Here is a 17,134-nt window from a genome sequence, read left to right as displayed (position 1 = left end):
AATTAAAGTAAAAGATGGGAGTAATAGGATCATATTTTTTAGTCAAAGTAATAAGTCTAGCAGCAGAAATGAAGAACATGCTGCAATCTATCTAGAAGATTATTAGGCAAGCCAAATAACAGAGAATTACAATAGTCAATCCTAGAAATTACAAAAGCCTGAACAAGTTGTTTAGTGTCTTCAAGGCTCAAGTACCGCCTAATACGAGAAACACATCTAATGTGATAGAAACATAACTTACATACAGCCATCATTTGGCTGTCCATTGACATGGTATCGTCAAGAACAACACCAATGTTCTTAGCATTAGAAGATGGCTTGATGTATTCATCACCCATTAGAAGGTAGCCTAACTGATGACTAGGACGATGACTTGCTCTTAAAACTAACAGTTCAGATTTATCATCATTGAGTTTGAGTTTGTTCATTAGCATGCAGTTAGATATAGAGTGCAAGCAAGCTTGGAATTTCTCAGTCGTCATTTCCATATGGCCAGGTATTGAAGGCTGAAACGACAAATAAACCTGCGTGTCATCAGCGTAGAAATGATAACTCATATCGTGATAACGCATGACATCACCCAGTGGAGAGGTGTATAGTGATAAAGGATAGGTCCGAGCACTGACCCTTGAGGAACACCACAGTTTAACACATGGTCATCAGAGGTATGTCCATCCAGACAAACATGCTGCGTCCTACCCTTAAGATAGGAAAGGAACCAGGAAAAGGCAGTACCAGCAATACCATAGCGGAATAAAAATCAAGTATGGGACTCGCAGTACCAACATCATGATTAACAGGGAAAATTGCATTTCGATTTACAAGCGTTTTGAGTTTCTACTTTTTATCAAGTATTTAATCTATTAATCTATTCCTAGTTCAGTCAGATCCTGTCATGTCTGTATTTTGCCTTTATTCTTCGGTCTTTTCATTTTGTTCTATCCTTCAATTTCCTCAATCCTTTATTGATTTAGTAAAAGATCGCGAGGTAAATATGTTGCTGTCCAATGTTCCAACAGTCATTTTAAGTTGAAACCACTGATTTGATTTGTGTAGGAAGTTGCACGATGTCGAGCACGATTTGGAATTTATAGGTATGAGAGATGTTTTGAAAGTTTTCTATAAATAACGAATTGTACAAGACGGAGTTTTTGGTTTGGGGTTTTTAAAATTATTCTCCTCTTAATCCAATCAGAATCGAGTAATTTTGTTGGGTGTATTATAATCAGTTGAACTGAATTACCAGCGATGATTAAGAAAATACAGTCAATTCAAAAAACGTTGTCGTCGACCGGCTCAAGCCTACGCGACTGGACCGAAAGGAATATGGGTAAAAATCACTAAAGCGGTTTAAATATTCGTTCTGAATAAATTGTTCCCGCTAGTAATAAGATAATAAAGGCAAGAAACAATCCATCAAATGCATGTCTTTGGGGTTAAGGAAGCAAAAACAAAGTACTTATGATTCAGTTCACAATTTCGAATATATGAAGGCATTTAAAAAACGTCTCCTTCAACACTTCCCGCTCGCTTACGAAGGTTCGTGCTGTAAACAAGGCATAACTAGTCAGATAAAATTATGGAGTCAACTCGGCTTCAATGATTACTAACCAGAGTTCCTTTCGGTCCAGGCGCGTAGCCTTGAGTTGGTCGACGACAACATTTTTTGAATTGACTGTATATCAAGACTGACCTTCGTGGACTAATGGACATGAAATCTGACTTCGGACCAGGATAAGATCACAGCGCGGTCGATTCGTTAATCTTTCAAGTATAGTGTTCAGTACAATCCGTACATCAGTATGTCTCATTTGTTGACCTTCAACTGACAATTTCCAGTCATTAATTACCCGGAAGACTCTTTTCTACAGCAAAGAACTTTCTTGACCAAAACCTTAAATCTTGAACTTTGGAAGCTAAACAGATACGGGTCAAGAGCAGCATTGATAGACGCCGTCAGAATTGATGCTGTAATTAATTCCAGTTGTATTGCTGATGATGACCCAAGTGCGACAACAAAGTATATTGCAGCAGGGCTCCAGCACACCACAAATGTGACAACTACAGCAAGAACACACAATGTGACTTTCTTTTTCTTCCTTCTCTCGGTGATGTCTCGTTCTCCTGTAGGTTCTACTGTCTGCTTGCACCAGAGGGAAATGAATATTTTCACAGTAAAAAATATCATCAGAGACAAGAAACAAGTGATTTCTACCAAAGAATACAATAAATAAACTTTAAAAATTGAATTGTTGAAGACGCAGGGAAAATAGCCTCTGCTAAAATGAATATCGACAACTAAGGGAGATACCATAACAACAGCATATATCCAGGACACCATAATGAGCACTTTGACGATCTTTGGCGAGAAACGCTGACGGAAGGTGTGAGGACGACAAACAGCAAAGTATCGTTCAACTGATAAACAAATCATGGTGAAAATAGAAGTTCTGGACGCCATCCAACCGATGTTACCAAATCCAATTAGCTTACACAGCCAGTCACCAAGAACTCCATCAGGCAAGGATGGTCTACCCAACAAAGGCAGAACTATATACTCAGGAGCAAAAAAAAACACCAAATAAAGATCTGCTACAGCCAAGTTTAACAGCAGATAGTTTGTGGAGGTTTTCATTCCTCGTTCATTCCTGATGATGTAGATAACGAGGGAGTTTCCTGCTATGTTGAAGACGAGAACAGCAGAGAGCACGACAGAAAAAATGATTTCATTTAATGCAGCTGCCATGACTTCGGGTTCGATCTTGAACCTATATGTGATCACTTCAACCAGTGCAGCTATTGATGGGACTTGAGGTGGGCATCTTCTTATGTAGTCAGGTTGTGTTGCCTGTAGGATTGTCCCCATTCCAAAAATACACAGCTGGTTTTATTATTCATTTTGATAACGACGTTTTGAAGTGTTTTGTTTTTGATGCGTCTAAAAATCATTGTACTTCCTTATTAAGTTTTAATGAAATTTTATTTCATCATGGAGTTTTAATATTTTTATTCTGCCTTCACGAATATTGGTTTTTCCTTTTGATAAAACAGAGCATTGTCTTATATTTCATAGTAGAAGGGTTGTAATCAATCTATGGACGACGAATCTAAATCTAAATTATAAAGCATCCCTCTTGACAAGACCAAGTTCTAGCGTGCGTTCAGTGAATGCCATTTCATATGAGAATATCTCTAAAATACTCGCGGCTTTTTCATTTCATTTTCTCGTCATGGTTTCCTACCCTTCTCTTGTGTTCTCGAGCCAGTCCCGCGCATCGAGTGTCTAAAAAAATGAGTGTTTTAGGTTTTTAACTGATCTAATAATTACAGAAAGTCACTCAAGACATTTGTAGGGCATTCGTTTATTTAAGAAAACAGTAAATTTAGGATGATTTCACGATGTTTTGTGTGTGTGTTTTATTCCAAATCAGCTCATAAAGTTTCCTTAAATTCCAAGAGTTCAAAGTTTCTAGCGAGTTTATATGTTGTGTGCAATGCCGTGAGACTTCAGTTACTAAAAAATCAAGATATCCCACAATGCTTTTTCTTTTGTGTTGACGTGACTTCATGGGCTACAAACCTGTAGTTTACAGATTATATGAACTCTATATCATTTACTACCATTACTAAATATTAATTCATCAAAATGGCCCCGTGGCCCAATGGAGAAGGCATCTGACTACGAATCAGGGGATTCCAGGTTCGAGTCCTGGCGGGGTCGTTGAAATTTTGATTTTGATAGCCGCAGACAAATACCCTGCTGGGCTTCAGGAATGCCGACGGCGAAAGAATAAATAACCCTTTAAAACCAAGGTTAGCATATTTTTCCTCCCCTCCATGGAAAAATAAGAAAGACCAGGAACCTTAACACGTAGCAGTAGCAGTAGCACGCAGAGTCCATGCGTTTCGATATCTGGTTCAGCTTCAATAAAGAAATCACTAAAAGAAAACCAAGGGAATCGTATTTTGATAAAATGAATACCAATCGCCCAATGTGGTGCTCGAACCCACGACCCTGGGATTAAGAGTCCCATGCTCTACCGACTTAGCTAACCGGGCACTTGTTTCTAAAATTCACTTTGTTTCTTGTGATTTTTCGGTTCGTATTTTGAAGAGAATAGCATGTTATTTGATGTTCCTTTATCGTCCTTGTCTTACAAGGGTAGCACTCAATATAGCCAGCGGTTAAGAAGCCGGTGGCCCTCGTTCCATCATCGAATTGGAATTTAAGAGGGAGGAAAACCAGGGAAGCAGGAGAAAAGCCCTCGAAGCACAGGAGAGAACCAACAAACAACTAGGGACTCGAACCCGGAATCTTAAGTGCGCATGCGCTATCAAGCAGCGCCATGTTTATATGTATTTGTTGTTGTTGATTTTTTTCCTTCTTTCTAGCTATGGTTCTTCTTTAATTATTTCCTTATTTCCTTCCTATCTTTCTTTCTTTGCCAAAATATTCCCCCTCTCTCCCCATTACATTTTATGTAACGCGTTGTTTCCAAATTGTTCTGCTCTATACTATGAATCACGTGTTCGACAAACTCAATATTTGTCCGATTTCAAACACATGACGTCAACTCGCGCGCTCGTTCCAATTATTACGTCACAAAGACATTAGACTAATGACTTCAAACTTAGCTTGATATCAGAACAGAGAAGAACAAAATGAGCGGCTCTATACTGTTCACAGTGTTTTCACATTGTTTTAATGCAATGGGTTGTTTCATGGACTATTTGACATTTAGTAGTACAAATTGACAACATATAAGCTCCAACAGGTAAAAACCAAGCCATCTCATGATTAACAGGGAAAATTGTATTTCGATTTACAAGCGTTTTGAGTTTCTACTTTTTATCAAGTATTTAATCTATTAATCTATTCCTAGTTCAGTCAGATCCTGTCATGTCTGTATTTTGCCTTTATTCTTCGGTCTTTTCATTTTGTTCTATCCTTCAATTTCCTCAATCCTTTATTGATTTAGTAAAAGATCGCGAGGTAAATATGTTGCTGTCCAATGTTCCAACAGTCATTTTAAGTTGAAACCACTGATTTGATTTGTGTAGGAAGTTGCACGATGTCGAGCACGATTTGGAATTTATAGGTATGAGAGATGTTTTGAAAGTTTTCTGTGAATAACGAATTGTACAAGACGGAGTTTTTGTTTGGGGTTTTTAAAATAATACTCCTCTTATCCAATCAGAATCGAGTAATTTTGTTGGGTGTATTATAATAAGTTGAACTGAATTACCAGCGATGATTAAGATAATATATCAAGATTGACCTTCGTTGACTAATGGACAAGAAATCTGACTTCGGACCAGGATAAGATCACAGCGCGGTCGATTCGTCAATCTTTCAAGCATAGTGTTCAGTACAATCCGTCCAGCAGTATGTCTCATTTGTTGACCTTCAAATGACAATTACTTTTTCCAGCAGTAATAGATTACCCGGAAGACTCTTTTCTACAGCAAAGAACCTTCTTGACCAAAACCTTAAATCTTGAACTTTGGAAGCTAAACAGATACGGGTCAAGAGCAGCATTGATTGACGCCGCCAGAACTGATGCTGTAAGAAAGGAAGGAATGTGAATTCAGGAGCAAAAAAATACCAAATAAAAGATCTGCTACAGCCAAGTTTAACAGCAGATAGTTTGTGGATGTTTTTATTCCTCGTTCATTCCTGATGATGTAAATGACGAGGGAATTTCCTGTTATGTTGAAGACGAGAACAGCAGAGAGCACGACAGAAAAAATGATTTCCTTTGTAGCTGGCATGACCTCGGGTTTGAACTTTCACCGATATGTGCTCACTTCAAAATCTGTACAGCTATTGATGGGACTTGAGATAGAACTATCTTATTATGTAGTCAGGTTGTGTTGCCTGTAGGTTTGTTGCCATTCCAGAAATACACAGCTGGTTTTATTATTATTTTAATAACGTTTTCTTTTAAGTATTAATGAAATCCTAATTCATTGGATTCGTATTACAGAGATTAATTAAAAGCTGCCATTCATAAATATTGGTTTTTCTTTTAATAAAGCAGGGCATTGTCTCATTTCTCATAGCAGCAGGGTGTTATCAATCTATGGACGAGCAATCTACATTAAAATTACTATAGCATCCTTCTTGACAGAAACGAAAGTGATACTAGGTGCTAATATTCTCCTCGGAAAATTCGCAAATCATTTAAAAAGACAGGAATGGGTTCTACTATGGCGGGACGGGAATTATTTGATTCCGCATCCTTAACACTCTCAACCAGACCTGAAAATAATATTTCTGATTTAAACTTATTAGTGAGTGCGAATAACATTTTCGCTCGCCAAAGAGGTGGCCCTTATATAGACCTTTTCTTTTTACTTATTTGTATCAAAACTATAGACCAAAATGCCTGTTGCAATTGTTTAATGGGGCTCGATAAAAGGCCTAAGAGACTCTCATCCTGAATCCATGGCCAACTCACCATAACTGATAGCATAGCTTTATTGAATCCTGATCACGTGATTCTTATCCATCTATAATAGAAATACTGAGGTCTATTTATTCTTTTTGGATTCGTCTTTTTTTTCTCTTAAGACGACATTGTTTGCCCTGATCTGATAAGCACATTATTTTTCCAGATAAAAATAATATTAAAAATCCATCTCATCTAAAAAAAGATTTTGTGCAATTGGGGTGTACCAATTCAACACGATAGTGATGATCAGGTACCTCGCATAGTTTATTAGTTTGTATATTGAAAACGCTGCTCAACAATAACCTTGGCATGTTTGGATGTGAATACAATTAGAGAAACGTGATGGGTGTCGAGTTGTTTGCCTAGTGTTATTTGAAAACACCTTTAAATTGAAGATTTATTGGAATCAAGGCTTTTTCAACAAATTCATGATTAAATTTCGTACAATTTCTGATGAGATGATTAAATGGTCTGTCTTCATCTTCACGAAAGCAAATTGATAATACATCATAATTATATTTTCTGGTTGATTAATAACTTATGCTAGAAATGCTTTTAATGCTAACAGTTTTAACAGTATTATACGATTAGATTAGATTAGATTTCATACCATTTATATATCGTTAGATTTTTTGTTTATAATTTATGATTTTTTATAATCATATATCTCATCTTAGATTTAAATTATTATAAGAAAATTAATACAATTTATTATCATTAGTTTTATTATCCTTATGGTTATATATAGGATCTCCTTATATTTCGATATTCGCACGTGCGCATTATAATCGAGTATGTTAAATGCTCGTAGGCGTTATGTGGGTAAATAAAGTATTATTATTATCAGGATTTTTAATATATCTAATATATTTAATAGGATATTTCCTCTCCCCGGCAGGGAATAGCGCAGCGCAGTCGTGACGTCATAAAAACGAAGACAAAGGCGAAATTCGGACAAACAAACTTATAAGTTTACTTTCAGCAGATAATTTTCACAGCCGATCGCAGTTGATCTTAGTTTACATGAGTTATTATTATAACTTTAAGTAAAAATAATAAAATCGGTTCGTATAATCCTCGTAGCGGTTAAACAGAATGCAATGTTTGTCCGAAACTTTAAGCTATTTTTAGAATCAGTGCGCTGCGCTATTGAATCCCGGTCTCCCGCGTGACAGGCGGGTATACACACCACTCTACTACCGAGGAATTACTTAACTACATTCTATTGCGCACCTATTCACTCCTTTTTCGATTAAGTATTAACTTTTAAAAAGTTCTGACAAAAAAGAATATATCCTCTCCTCGCCGGGGAATTAAACCCCGGTCTCTCACCACTCTACTACCGAGGAATTACTTAACTACATGCTATTGCGCATGTATTTGCTCGTTTTGCGGTTAAGTATTAACTTTATACAAGTTATACATGAGGTTTTTTTCGGTTTGAAGCACGATGTGTTGAAAACATTTTTCACGTTTCGTCTACGCTGTGGTAGTCTTCTTCAGAATGAGGTATGATAATAAAGTGCAGAGTTTTTATAGTAGTTTACTGTTGCGTAACCATGGTGACCAGCAGCTGTTGTCAGATATGGATATCTTTTAGAAGTCGTTTCTAGGTAGTGCTGAGCTTGTAGGAGTCTTCACGGTTAAAGTTGTTGGGTCTTATTGTAATTTCAATGAATTCTTTGATTAGTTGTGGAAAATAGGAGTTGGTCTTGCCGAGAACTTGAATGTTGTTAAAATCGATGTTGTGGTAAGGATGGTCGAAGGCGTGATTAGCTACGGCAGATAAATAGTATTGTTTGTTGCCAGTCGCTCGTTTGTGTTCTTTTATCCTGTAATCAATGGTTCGTCCTGTTTGTCCAACATAATCTTTGCCCCAGTCGCATTTAATCAAATAAATACCTTCAGGCTGTAGTGGTGGTAAACGTTCTTTAGGTTGGCGTAGTTGCTCCTTTATCTTGTGTACGGTATCAAAGGAAACCAGTATGTTGTTTCTTCGCAGACGTTTGGTGATGCGGCTGGTAGTCTTTGCGATGTAAGATAAGCATGTAAAGGCGGCGGGCTTTACCACCACATGTAGTATTAACTTTAAAAAAGTTCTTAAAAAAAAAAGGATATTTCCTCTTTGAACCCCGGTCTCCCGCGTGACAGGCGTGGATACTGTTTTTTGCCTAGATAGTCATTATTTTGATAAAAGATCCAAAAACCGTGTTTTTGAGACATAATTTGTATGGGCTCACATGAGGTCGCGTGAGCTTGAAATCGTAGCTGACCAAATGTTTGACAGATTTTTTCTGATGTAAATGTGACTGTACCACTTGGTTGACAATAGACCCTTTTCGAATATGGCGCGCGCTCCTGAGCGATGACGTCGAACGAGGATAGATCCTGGGAGGTCCCGGATGTTGCGATACAAGTGCATCATTGGAATATTTCGCACTGACCAAGATTCATACTCTAGTTTTATAGTTAAGTTTCATGAAAAAATGGATCTTAGACTCTTAGACTCAGGAGATCTTGTTTTTGTGTGCAGAGCGATAAGTACAAGTTAAATGGCAGCTTTTTATTTAGTTGTGGACGCACTGCAGGGATTGTTTTGTCTTCAGATCGAGCTTATTAAAATTCCAAATTTTGTATTGAATGTTGGAATTTATAAGCTTGAAGTATCTGAAATACCTGGAGCAAATCTGCAAAAGCCAGTTGAAAAAGCAAAGAAAACAGAACTCCAATTTTGGCTTAAGTGCCGTGGGTTGAATTTAAAATCAAATGAAACGAGAGCAGAGTTGGTTGTCAAATAAGTAAACTTATCTAGGTTGTAAACACAATCCGTGGTTGCAATGACTCTAGAATTTCTCGGAAGCAAAAAATTTTTTCTCACCCTTGGTAGAGCATATTTATACCTAATTTATCTTGGCATATTTATATTCTAGGGTTTGCCAGATTGAAGGCAGTGGGCAAATCCTCCTGATTGTTGACCCAGATTCCGTACCCTGTTACGCCAGAAAGCTAAAATCTACGTGTAGAAAGTGCAGCCAAGAAAGTAGACAGTGATATTTAATACATCAAGCCAAACTCAGCTCCCTTCTAATGGCTGGAACACATCAATAGATAATGTGCCAAATTTTAACACTTCTATTGTTTTACACACAATATTACAACATAAATCAATGAAAAAGTTAAATTAATATTTACAAAGTTATAGACAACTAGATTATTAGAAGATAGGAAGAAATAACATACGATTGTTTATTAGTCTCTGAAAACCCAAATTGTTTAGATTTGTAAAGTTAAAGAAAGGAAAAGATGTGCAAGATGTTGCAGCTGCTTGCAAGCCATCGCTAATAGATAAACAGTGCTTATCTATATCCTTAGGATATATGAATATATCCTAAAATGGACTAAATAGGTGCGCAATAGAATGTAGTTAAGTAATTCCTCGGTAGAATAGAACAAAATCAAAACTCGCACCGATGTGAGGCTTAAGTTGTGAACAAAGGGATCTGTCGTGACTCAAAGTAATTCGGCGTGATTCAAAAGTCACGAATCACGCCAGATTCCTTCGTTCACAACTTAAGCCTCACATCGGTGCGAGTTTTGAATTTGGTCTATAGGGGTGAGTATCCCCGCCTGTCACGCAGGAGACCGGGGTTCAATTCCCTGCCGGAGAGAGGAATTATCCTTTTTTTTGAACTTTTTTAATGCAGCCAAATAGGTGCGCAATAGAATGTAGTTACGTAATTCCCCGGTAGTATAGTGGTGAGTATCCCCGCCAGGAAGGTAGATAGATGAAATTAAAATGTAACAATATTCTTGTCCATTAGAGTAAAAATGCAAAATTGTGTGACAGAATCAACTTTATTTTCAATGTAATATAATGTAATAAATATTCCGAGTGCAAAACATTCCCATACCGGGAGTCGAACCCGGGCCGCCTGGGTGAAAACCAGGAATCCTAACCGCTAGACCATATGGGGAATAACATCAATGTCTAAGGAGCGGAATTGGACAAAATTATCATAATTTTAAAATTTATTTAAAAAACCCTCAATTTGGCAGCTATGTTGATTTCCCATATGTTACTTAAAACAGCCCCACAATGCACTACAATTTGAATTCTACCCAGGTCTTTTATCAACTTCGTAACGTTTAATACCAGCGAAAGTATTGTACGCCTTTGAATGCTTGCACTAAATAAAATCTTTTCCCTCTTTTCCTCGATATGATCGGCAAATAAAGTTGTTGTTGTTGTTGTTGTTGTTGGCAATGATAGAGTTAAGACAATGTTATTAATGATTAAGTATAAAATCATTGAAGGCCTCGTGGCCCAATACAATCCGCCTAGCAGTATGTCTCATTTGTTAACCTTAACCTTACAATTACTTTTTCCATTCATTAATTACCCGGAAGACTCTTTCCTACAGCAAAGAGCCTTCTTGACCAAAACCTTAAATCTAGAACTTTGGAAGCTAAACAGATACGGGTCAAGAGCAGCATTGATAGACGCCGCCAGAACTGATGCTTTAGCTAATTCCATTTGTATTGATGACCCAAGTGCTAAAACAAAGTTTATTGCAGCAGGGCTCCAGCACACCACGAATGTGGCAACTACAGCAAGAACACACAATGTGATTTTCTTTTTCTTCTTTCTCTCGGTGATCTCTCGTTCTCCTGTAGGTTCGACTGTCTGCTTGCATCAGAGGGACATGAATATTTTGACAGTAAAAATTATCATCAGAGTGAAAACACAAGTCATTTCTACCAAAGAATACAACATATAAGCTTTAAAAATCGAATCGTTAAGGGAGCAGCGAAAATAGTCTCTGCTAAAATGAACATCAACAAATAAGGGAGATAGCATAGCAACAGCATATATCCAGGACACCACAATGGGCACTTTGACGATCTTTGGCGAGAAACGATGACGGAAGGTGTGAGGACGACAAACAGCAAAGTATCGTTCAACTGATAAACAAATCATGGTGAAAATAGAAGCTCTGGACGCCATCCATGCGATGTTGCTTGTTAACACTAGTTTACACAACCAGTCACCAAGAACTCCATCTGGCACGTATTGACGAAAGAAAGGCAGGAAAATGAATTCAGGAGCAAGAAAAACACCAAATAAAAGATCTGCTACAGCCAAGTTTAACAACAGATAGTTTGTGGAGGTTTTCATTCCTCGTTCATTCCTGATGATGTAAAATCTGTCCAGCTATTGATCGGACTTGATGTAGGAACTATCTTCTGATGTAGTCAGGTTGTGTTGCCTGTAGGTTTGTTGCCATTCCAAAAATACACAGCTGGTTTTATTATTCATCTTAATAACATCTTTTTGAAGTGTTTTGTTTTTGATGCGTCTGAAAATCATTGTACTTCCTTATTAAGTTTTAGTGAAATTTTATTTCATTATGAGGTCTTAATAATTTTAATCTGCCTTCACAAATATTGGTTTTTCCTTTTAATAAAACAGAGCATTGTCTTATATTTCATAGTAGGAGGGTGTAATCAATCTATGGACGACGAATTTAAATTATATAGCATCCCTCTTGACAAGACCAAGTTCTAGCGCGCGTTCAGTGAATGCCATTTCATATAAGAGTATATCTCAAATACTCGCGGTATTTTCATTTCATTCTTCATGTCATGGTTTCCTACCCTTCTCTTGTGTTCTCGCGCCAGTCCCGTGTATCCAGAGTATCTAAAAATGAGTGTTTTAGGTTTTTAACTGATATAATAATTACAAAAAAGTCACTCAAGCCATTTGTAGGGCATTCGTTTATTTAAGAAAACAGTAAATTTAGAAATATTTCCCGATGTTTTGTGTGTGTTTTATTACAAATCAGCTCATAAAGTTTTGTTAAATTCCAAGAGTTCAAATTTTCTGGCGAGTTCATCTGTTGTCTGCAATGCCGTGAGACTTCAGTTACTAAAAAATAAAGATATCCCACAATGCTTTTCTCTTGTGTTGCACGCCACTTCATATGCTACACTGAAACCTGTAGTTTATACAGATTATATGAACTCTATAGTATTTTTCTACAAATACTAAACAGATAGCAATCGAAAAGGCCCCGTGGCCCAACGGATAAGGCATCTGACTACGAATCAGGGGATTCCCGGTTCGAGTCCTGGCGGGGTCGTTGAACTTTGTATTTTGATAGACGTAGACAAATACCCTGGGCTTCAGGGGATGCCGACGGCGAAAGAATAAATAACCCTTTAAAGCCAAGCTTAGCAGATTTTTCTTCCCTTCCATGGAAAAATAAGAAAGACCAGGAACCTTAACACGTAGCAGTAGCAGTAGCACGCAGAGTCCATGCGTTTCGATATCTGGTTCAGCTTCAATAAAGAAATCACTAAAAGAAAACCAAGGGAATCATATTTTGACAAAATGAATACCAATCGCCCAATGTGGGGCTCGAACCCACGACCCTGGGATTAAGAGTCCCATGCTCTACCGACTGAGCTAACCGGACACTTGTTTCTAAAATTTACTTTGTTTCTTGTGATTTTTCGGTTCGTATTTTGAAGAGAATAGCATGTTATTTGATGTTCCTTTATCGTCCTTGTTTTACGAGGGTAGCACTCAATATAGCCAGTGGTTAAGAAGGCGGTGGCCCTCGTTCCATCATCGAATTGGAATTTGAGAGTTGATTTTTGTCCAGTGAGGAGAAAACCAGAGAACCTGTAGAAAAACCCTTGAAGCACAGGAGAGAACCAACAAACAACTAGGGACTCGAACCCGGAATCTTAAGTGCGCATGTACTTTCAAGCAGCGCCATGTTTACATGTATTTGTTGTTGTTGATTTTTTTTCTTCTTTCTAGCTATGGTTCTTTTTTAATTATTTCCTTATTTCCTTCCTATCTTTCTTTCTTTGCCAAAATATTCCCCCTCTCTCTCCATTACATTTTATGTAACGCGTTGTTTCCAAATTGTTCTGCTCTATACTATGAATCACGTGATCGACAAACTCAATATCTGTCCGATTTCAAACACATGACGTCAACTCGCGCGCTCATTCGAATTATTACGTCACAAAGACATTAGACTAATGACTTCAAACTTAGCTTGATATCAGAGCAGAGAAGAAAAAAATGAGTGGCTCTATACTGTTGACAGTGTTTTCACATTGTTTGAATGCAATGGATTGTTTCATGGACTATTTGACATTTAGTAGTACAAATTGACAACATACAATCTCCAACTGGTAAAAACCAAGCCATCTCATGTGTTAGATCTGAAAAGCCTATAATGAGTTTTTAGTGTAGTTTTCTTTGTCTTAGATTTGTTTATAAGTGTTCTATAGCTTTTGTTCTGCTCGTTTCAGTCTAAGTATTTTCGTCATTGTTAGTCTTGTCCCTTAGGAGCTTTTGTACGCCTTAATTCCGCCCTCTATGTAAATACTTAGTTAGTTGGTGCTCGCAGTTCGTCCCTTCATACACAAATTCTTTATCGTACGCTATGCGTATGTGTTGGGAATAATAATAATAATAATAACTTTATTATTTATAAAACGCCTTTCCTTGTGCTCAAAGCGCTGTTTACAAGTACGATCAAAAAACTAATAGACAACTATTTAATCAAAAAACTAAATTCTAAAAAGATCTATACTTAAAATAAGCTAACCTAAAAAGATAAGTCTTAAGTCGCTTTTTAACATCTTCAATAGATTGACTATTTCTAACATTAAAGGGAAGTGAATTCCAAACTTGTGGAGCATTAATTGAGAAGGCTCTATAGCCATATGTCTTAAGATTATATTTGTTAATTTGCAATAAATTCTTCGTAGAAGAACGAAGAGAACGAGACGGCTGATAAGGCGAAATCAGATCTCTAATATAATATGGTGTTAAATTATTCAAAGCTTTGAATGTAATAAAAGCTATCTTAAATATAATACGTTGCTTAACAGGCAATCAATGTAATTCAATTAAAGATGGAGTAATATGATCATATTCTTTAGTCAAAGTAATAAGTCTAGCAGCAGAACTGAAGAACATGCTGCAATCTATCTAGAAGATTATTAGGCAAGCCAAATAACAGAGAGTAGTATAGGGAATGGGGGTTCCAGCGCAATCTCAACACGGGGTAAGACCCGCGTCAAAAATCCACCTACGGACGACCCCCACTCCAAGTGTGGTTGAGGGCAACAGCGCACTTAAATATGTTAGTCTATATATGGAGTGCGAAGAATGTAAAGAGTTTGCTTATGATTTCTGTGTAAAGTGCTTGAAACCCAAGTTTGTACCTTCTAAGCCAAATAAGTATATTTGTTGTGGTAAAAAAATGCAAATAGAAGACGACACGTCAGCACAGTGTTACGAATGTGGTAAGAATATTCGTAATGCCGTACCAAATGCTACCAGAGAGCAGTATTATGCCAATGGAGGTCGTAAGAAGACCCCATACAAAAGAATAAAATACTTTAGGGACTGGATGAGTCATATCCAAGGTTATCGACCGGTATATTTAAACAACGAAGTAAGGAAGAAAATCATAGACCATTTAGAAGAGCCAACCCCACAAAGTCTACGGAAAACGCTGAAAAAATTAAAACTAGGGAAATATTACAAAGCTATTCCCTATCTTTTGTCTGAAATTACCGGTAAGTCTATTCCCGAGGTTTCTGATATGACAAAAGCCGAGTGGATGTTTTGTCGGCTGGATAAGGATATTCCTTATTATCCTGACGTAATTTACGAAATATTTTACAAAATAGACCCCAACCACCCCCTGTTAGGATGGATTCCGAGAAAATAAAAATGCAAAACTGGCGTTTATTTTGCCAGAAACCCCACTGGGGAATGCATCGCGCAGAACACCAAGCTATCCCCAGTGGGGTTTTTTGCATTTTGGGCTTACGGGGCTTATTTCATCCCGCGCCAGAGGCCCTCTAGTACATACACATATATCTTTCTTACGACCCACCAGAGGGTGAACTCCGGACAGCGTCCCGAGACACCCCCTGACTTTTCCAATCGCGAAACCCCCCATCGCGGGGTTGAATCGCACTTTCCACCCCTCCCCCCGCGGTTGCTGTGAGTGTGGGGAGGCTTTTTTTTTCACTCACAGCAACCGGTCCAAATGCGTCTACAGCGAGGCTTGAACTCGGGACTTTAGGCCTCCCCAGCTCCAAAGTCCACGATCACAAGCGAACGCCAGACACATCTGGACGCTTATGTATGTGAAAAATATTATATTTAATCTGCATAATTTCTAGACTGACGTTCGATATGTAAATAGAATCCCGTCACGCTCTTTTCGAAGCAGATGTTTACTGAGCAAGCTTTCTTTGAAGCTCTTCTTTCGCTTCTTGGTAGATCTTTTTGCGAGATTCCTCGGAAAGATCTTTTACGACTGTTTTTTTATTCCTTATGTCCGTCTTTAATTTCTCGTATTTGTCTTCTTCGGCTAAGATAAGCGAGAATTCTACGTCGTCTATCTTTCTGTCACGCAAAGCCTTTGAGACAAGGTCGGTAATAGTATTTACTTTAGCCCTAGACAGAGCTATTGTCGTGTCATGCTTGGATATTTTCGTGGATAGCTTTTTCATAATACCCGTAGCAACAGCAGAAATAATACCACAGGTTGCCCCAACGCCGGCCAAAGGAACTCCAATAATTATTCCCGGCCCAGTAAGCGAAGTAGCAACGCCAGAGCCCGTTAACACAACAGATATGGATCCTGAAGTTATCGCAATCTTATGTAGCGTACTCCGGGCTCTGACGTACTTTTTTCGGACTTTTTCGTAGTGTTTTGTCTGCCCTTCCAAGTAAGCCAGGATTAAGTTCGCTTTATTAAGCCTGAAATTCTCCGCGTTTAATTCGTTAGGACCTGTATCCTTAGTGGTAGCGTGATAATTGGGAACATCTGGGTACAACTGAGGTGCTGATGGTATAACATCCATTATATATACTAATGTACGACGCTTTTGGGAATGATATTGAGGAGCAGCCACATCACGACAACCGGGATTACTGGAATTGGAGAGCATTTAGGAAGATGTTTCCACATGCAGACCCTAGTAAGTTCGAAAGAAGACCCGATGGGATTTACTTTAACGGCTCCAGAATGTACAGCAATGAGGATTTGAAACCTACGCTGGTCGATCAGATAGACTCTCAACTGAAGAATTCTGGTTATATCGAACATAAGCCCGTGCAAGGTTGGTCAAAGGAATTATTGCTGGGTACCAGTACTTATCCGATACCTGCAGTTTCATTTGATAAACACCCAAGCTTGGACCTAACGCTGAACATGCGGATCTCTAACAAGCATTCCTTTCCGTTAAAGGTGCGAGATATCTTCAAAAACGTTCCCATTGTTCATACCACCGCTAAGGAATCTCATGAATGGTTGAGAGGCCCTAACATGCGATACTGGTCACAGCAACTGAACTTTGCGGTTTGGTGTGCCACTAGCGGCTGCGGTGTAAGTGCGAACTTGATGAAGAATTCGATATTCATGTTTCATTTTCACTTCACGGTTAGAAGAATACTGCATGAGATGGGAGTTACCGCTTTACCGGGAGATGCTGCGTTCTATCCAAGAGATAATAAATACGATGTTCCAGCCTATGACAGACTTTGTAAGGAGTTCGGTGTTGTAGGGAAGGATTTTAGATGCACTACCGGTGCTAACAATGGTCTGGGACATATTTGGGCTTATTGGGGGATT

The 17,134-nt window shown here is 38.1% G+C and overlaps 1 protein-coding gene and 5 non-coding genes across 6 annotated transcripts; 2 read left to right on the top strand and 4 right to left on the bottom strand.

Annotated features, from left to right (window-relative positions):
• Positions 1–1,846: 1,846 nt before the first annotated feature.
• Positions 1,847–2,866, bottom strand: LOC148907451 (allatostatin-A receptor-like). The gene has a single exon (XM_089036873.1). The coding sequence runs from the start codon at positions 2,864–2,866 to the stop codon at positions 1,847–1,849; it is 1,020 nt and encodes a 339-aa protein (XP_088892999.1).
• Positions 2,867–3,648: 782 nt separating this feature from the next.
• Positions 3,649–3,721, top strand: Trnar-acg (transfer RNA arginine (anticodon ACG)). The gene has a single exon. It is a non-coding gene; the product is annotated as a tRNA-Arg (tRNA).
• Positions 3,722–3,986: 265 nt separating this feature from the next.
• On the bottom strand, positions 3,987–4,059 carry Trnak-cuu (transfer RNA lysine (anticodon CUU)). The gene has a single exon. It is a non-coding gene; the product is annotated as a tRNA-Lys (tRNA).
• Positions 4,060–10,357: 6,298 nt separating this feature from the next.
• Trnae-uuc (transfer RNA glutamic acid (anticodon UUC)) lies at positions 10,358–10,430 on the bottom strand. The gene has a single exon. It is a non-coding gene; the product is annotated as a tRNA-Glu (tRNA).
• A 2,092-nt stretch (positions 10,431–12,522) lies between these two features.
• Trnar-acg (transfer RNA arginine (anticodon ACG)) lies at positions 12,523–12,595 on the top strand. Its single transcript has one exon. It is a non-coding gene; the product is annotated as a tRNA-Arg (tRNA).
• A 263-nt stretch (positions 12,596–12,858) lies between these two features.
• On the bottom strand, positions 12,859–12,931 carry Trnak-cuu (transfer RNA lysine (anticodon CUU)). The gene has a single exon. It is a non-coding gene; the product is annotated as a tRNA-Lys (tRNA).
• Positions 12,932–17,134: the final 4,203 nt, after the last annotated feature.

The sequence above is a fragment of the Actinia tenebrosa genome, unplaced genomic scaffold (genome assembly GCF_029948245.1).
Source record: "Actinia tenebrosa isolate PJP-AT-01 unplaced genomic scaffold, QUT_ActTen_1.0 PGA_scaffold4__44_contigs__length_22323623, whole genome shotgun sequence".
NCBI lineage: Eukaryota > Metazoa > Cnidaria > Anthozoa > Actiniaria > Actiniidae > Actinia > Actinia tenebrosa.
This window is presented reverse-complemented; position numbering and strand designations above follow the sequence as displayed.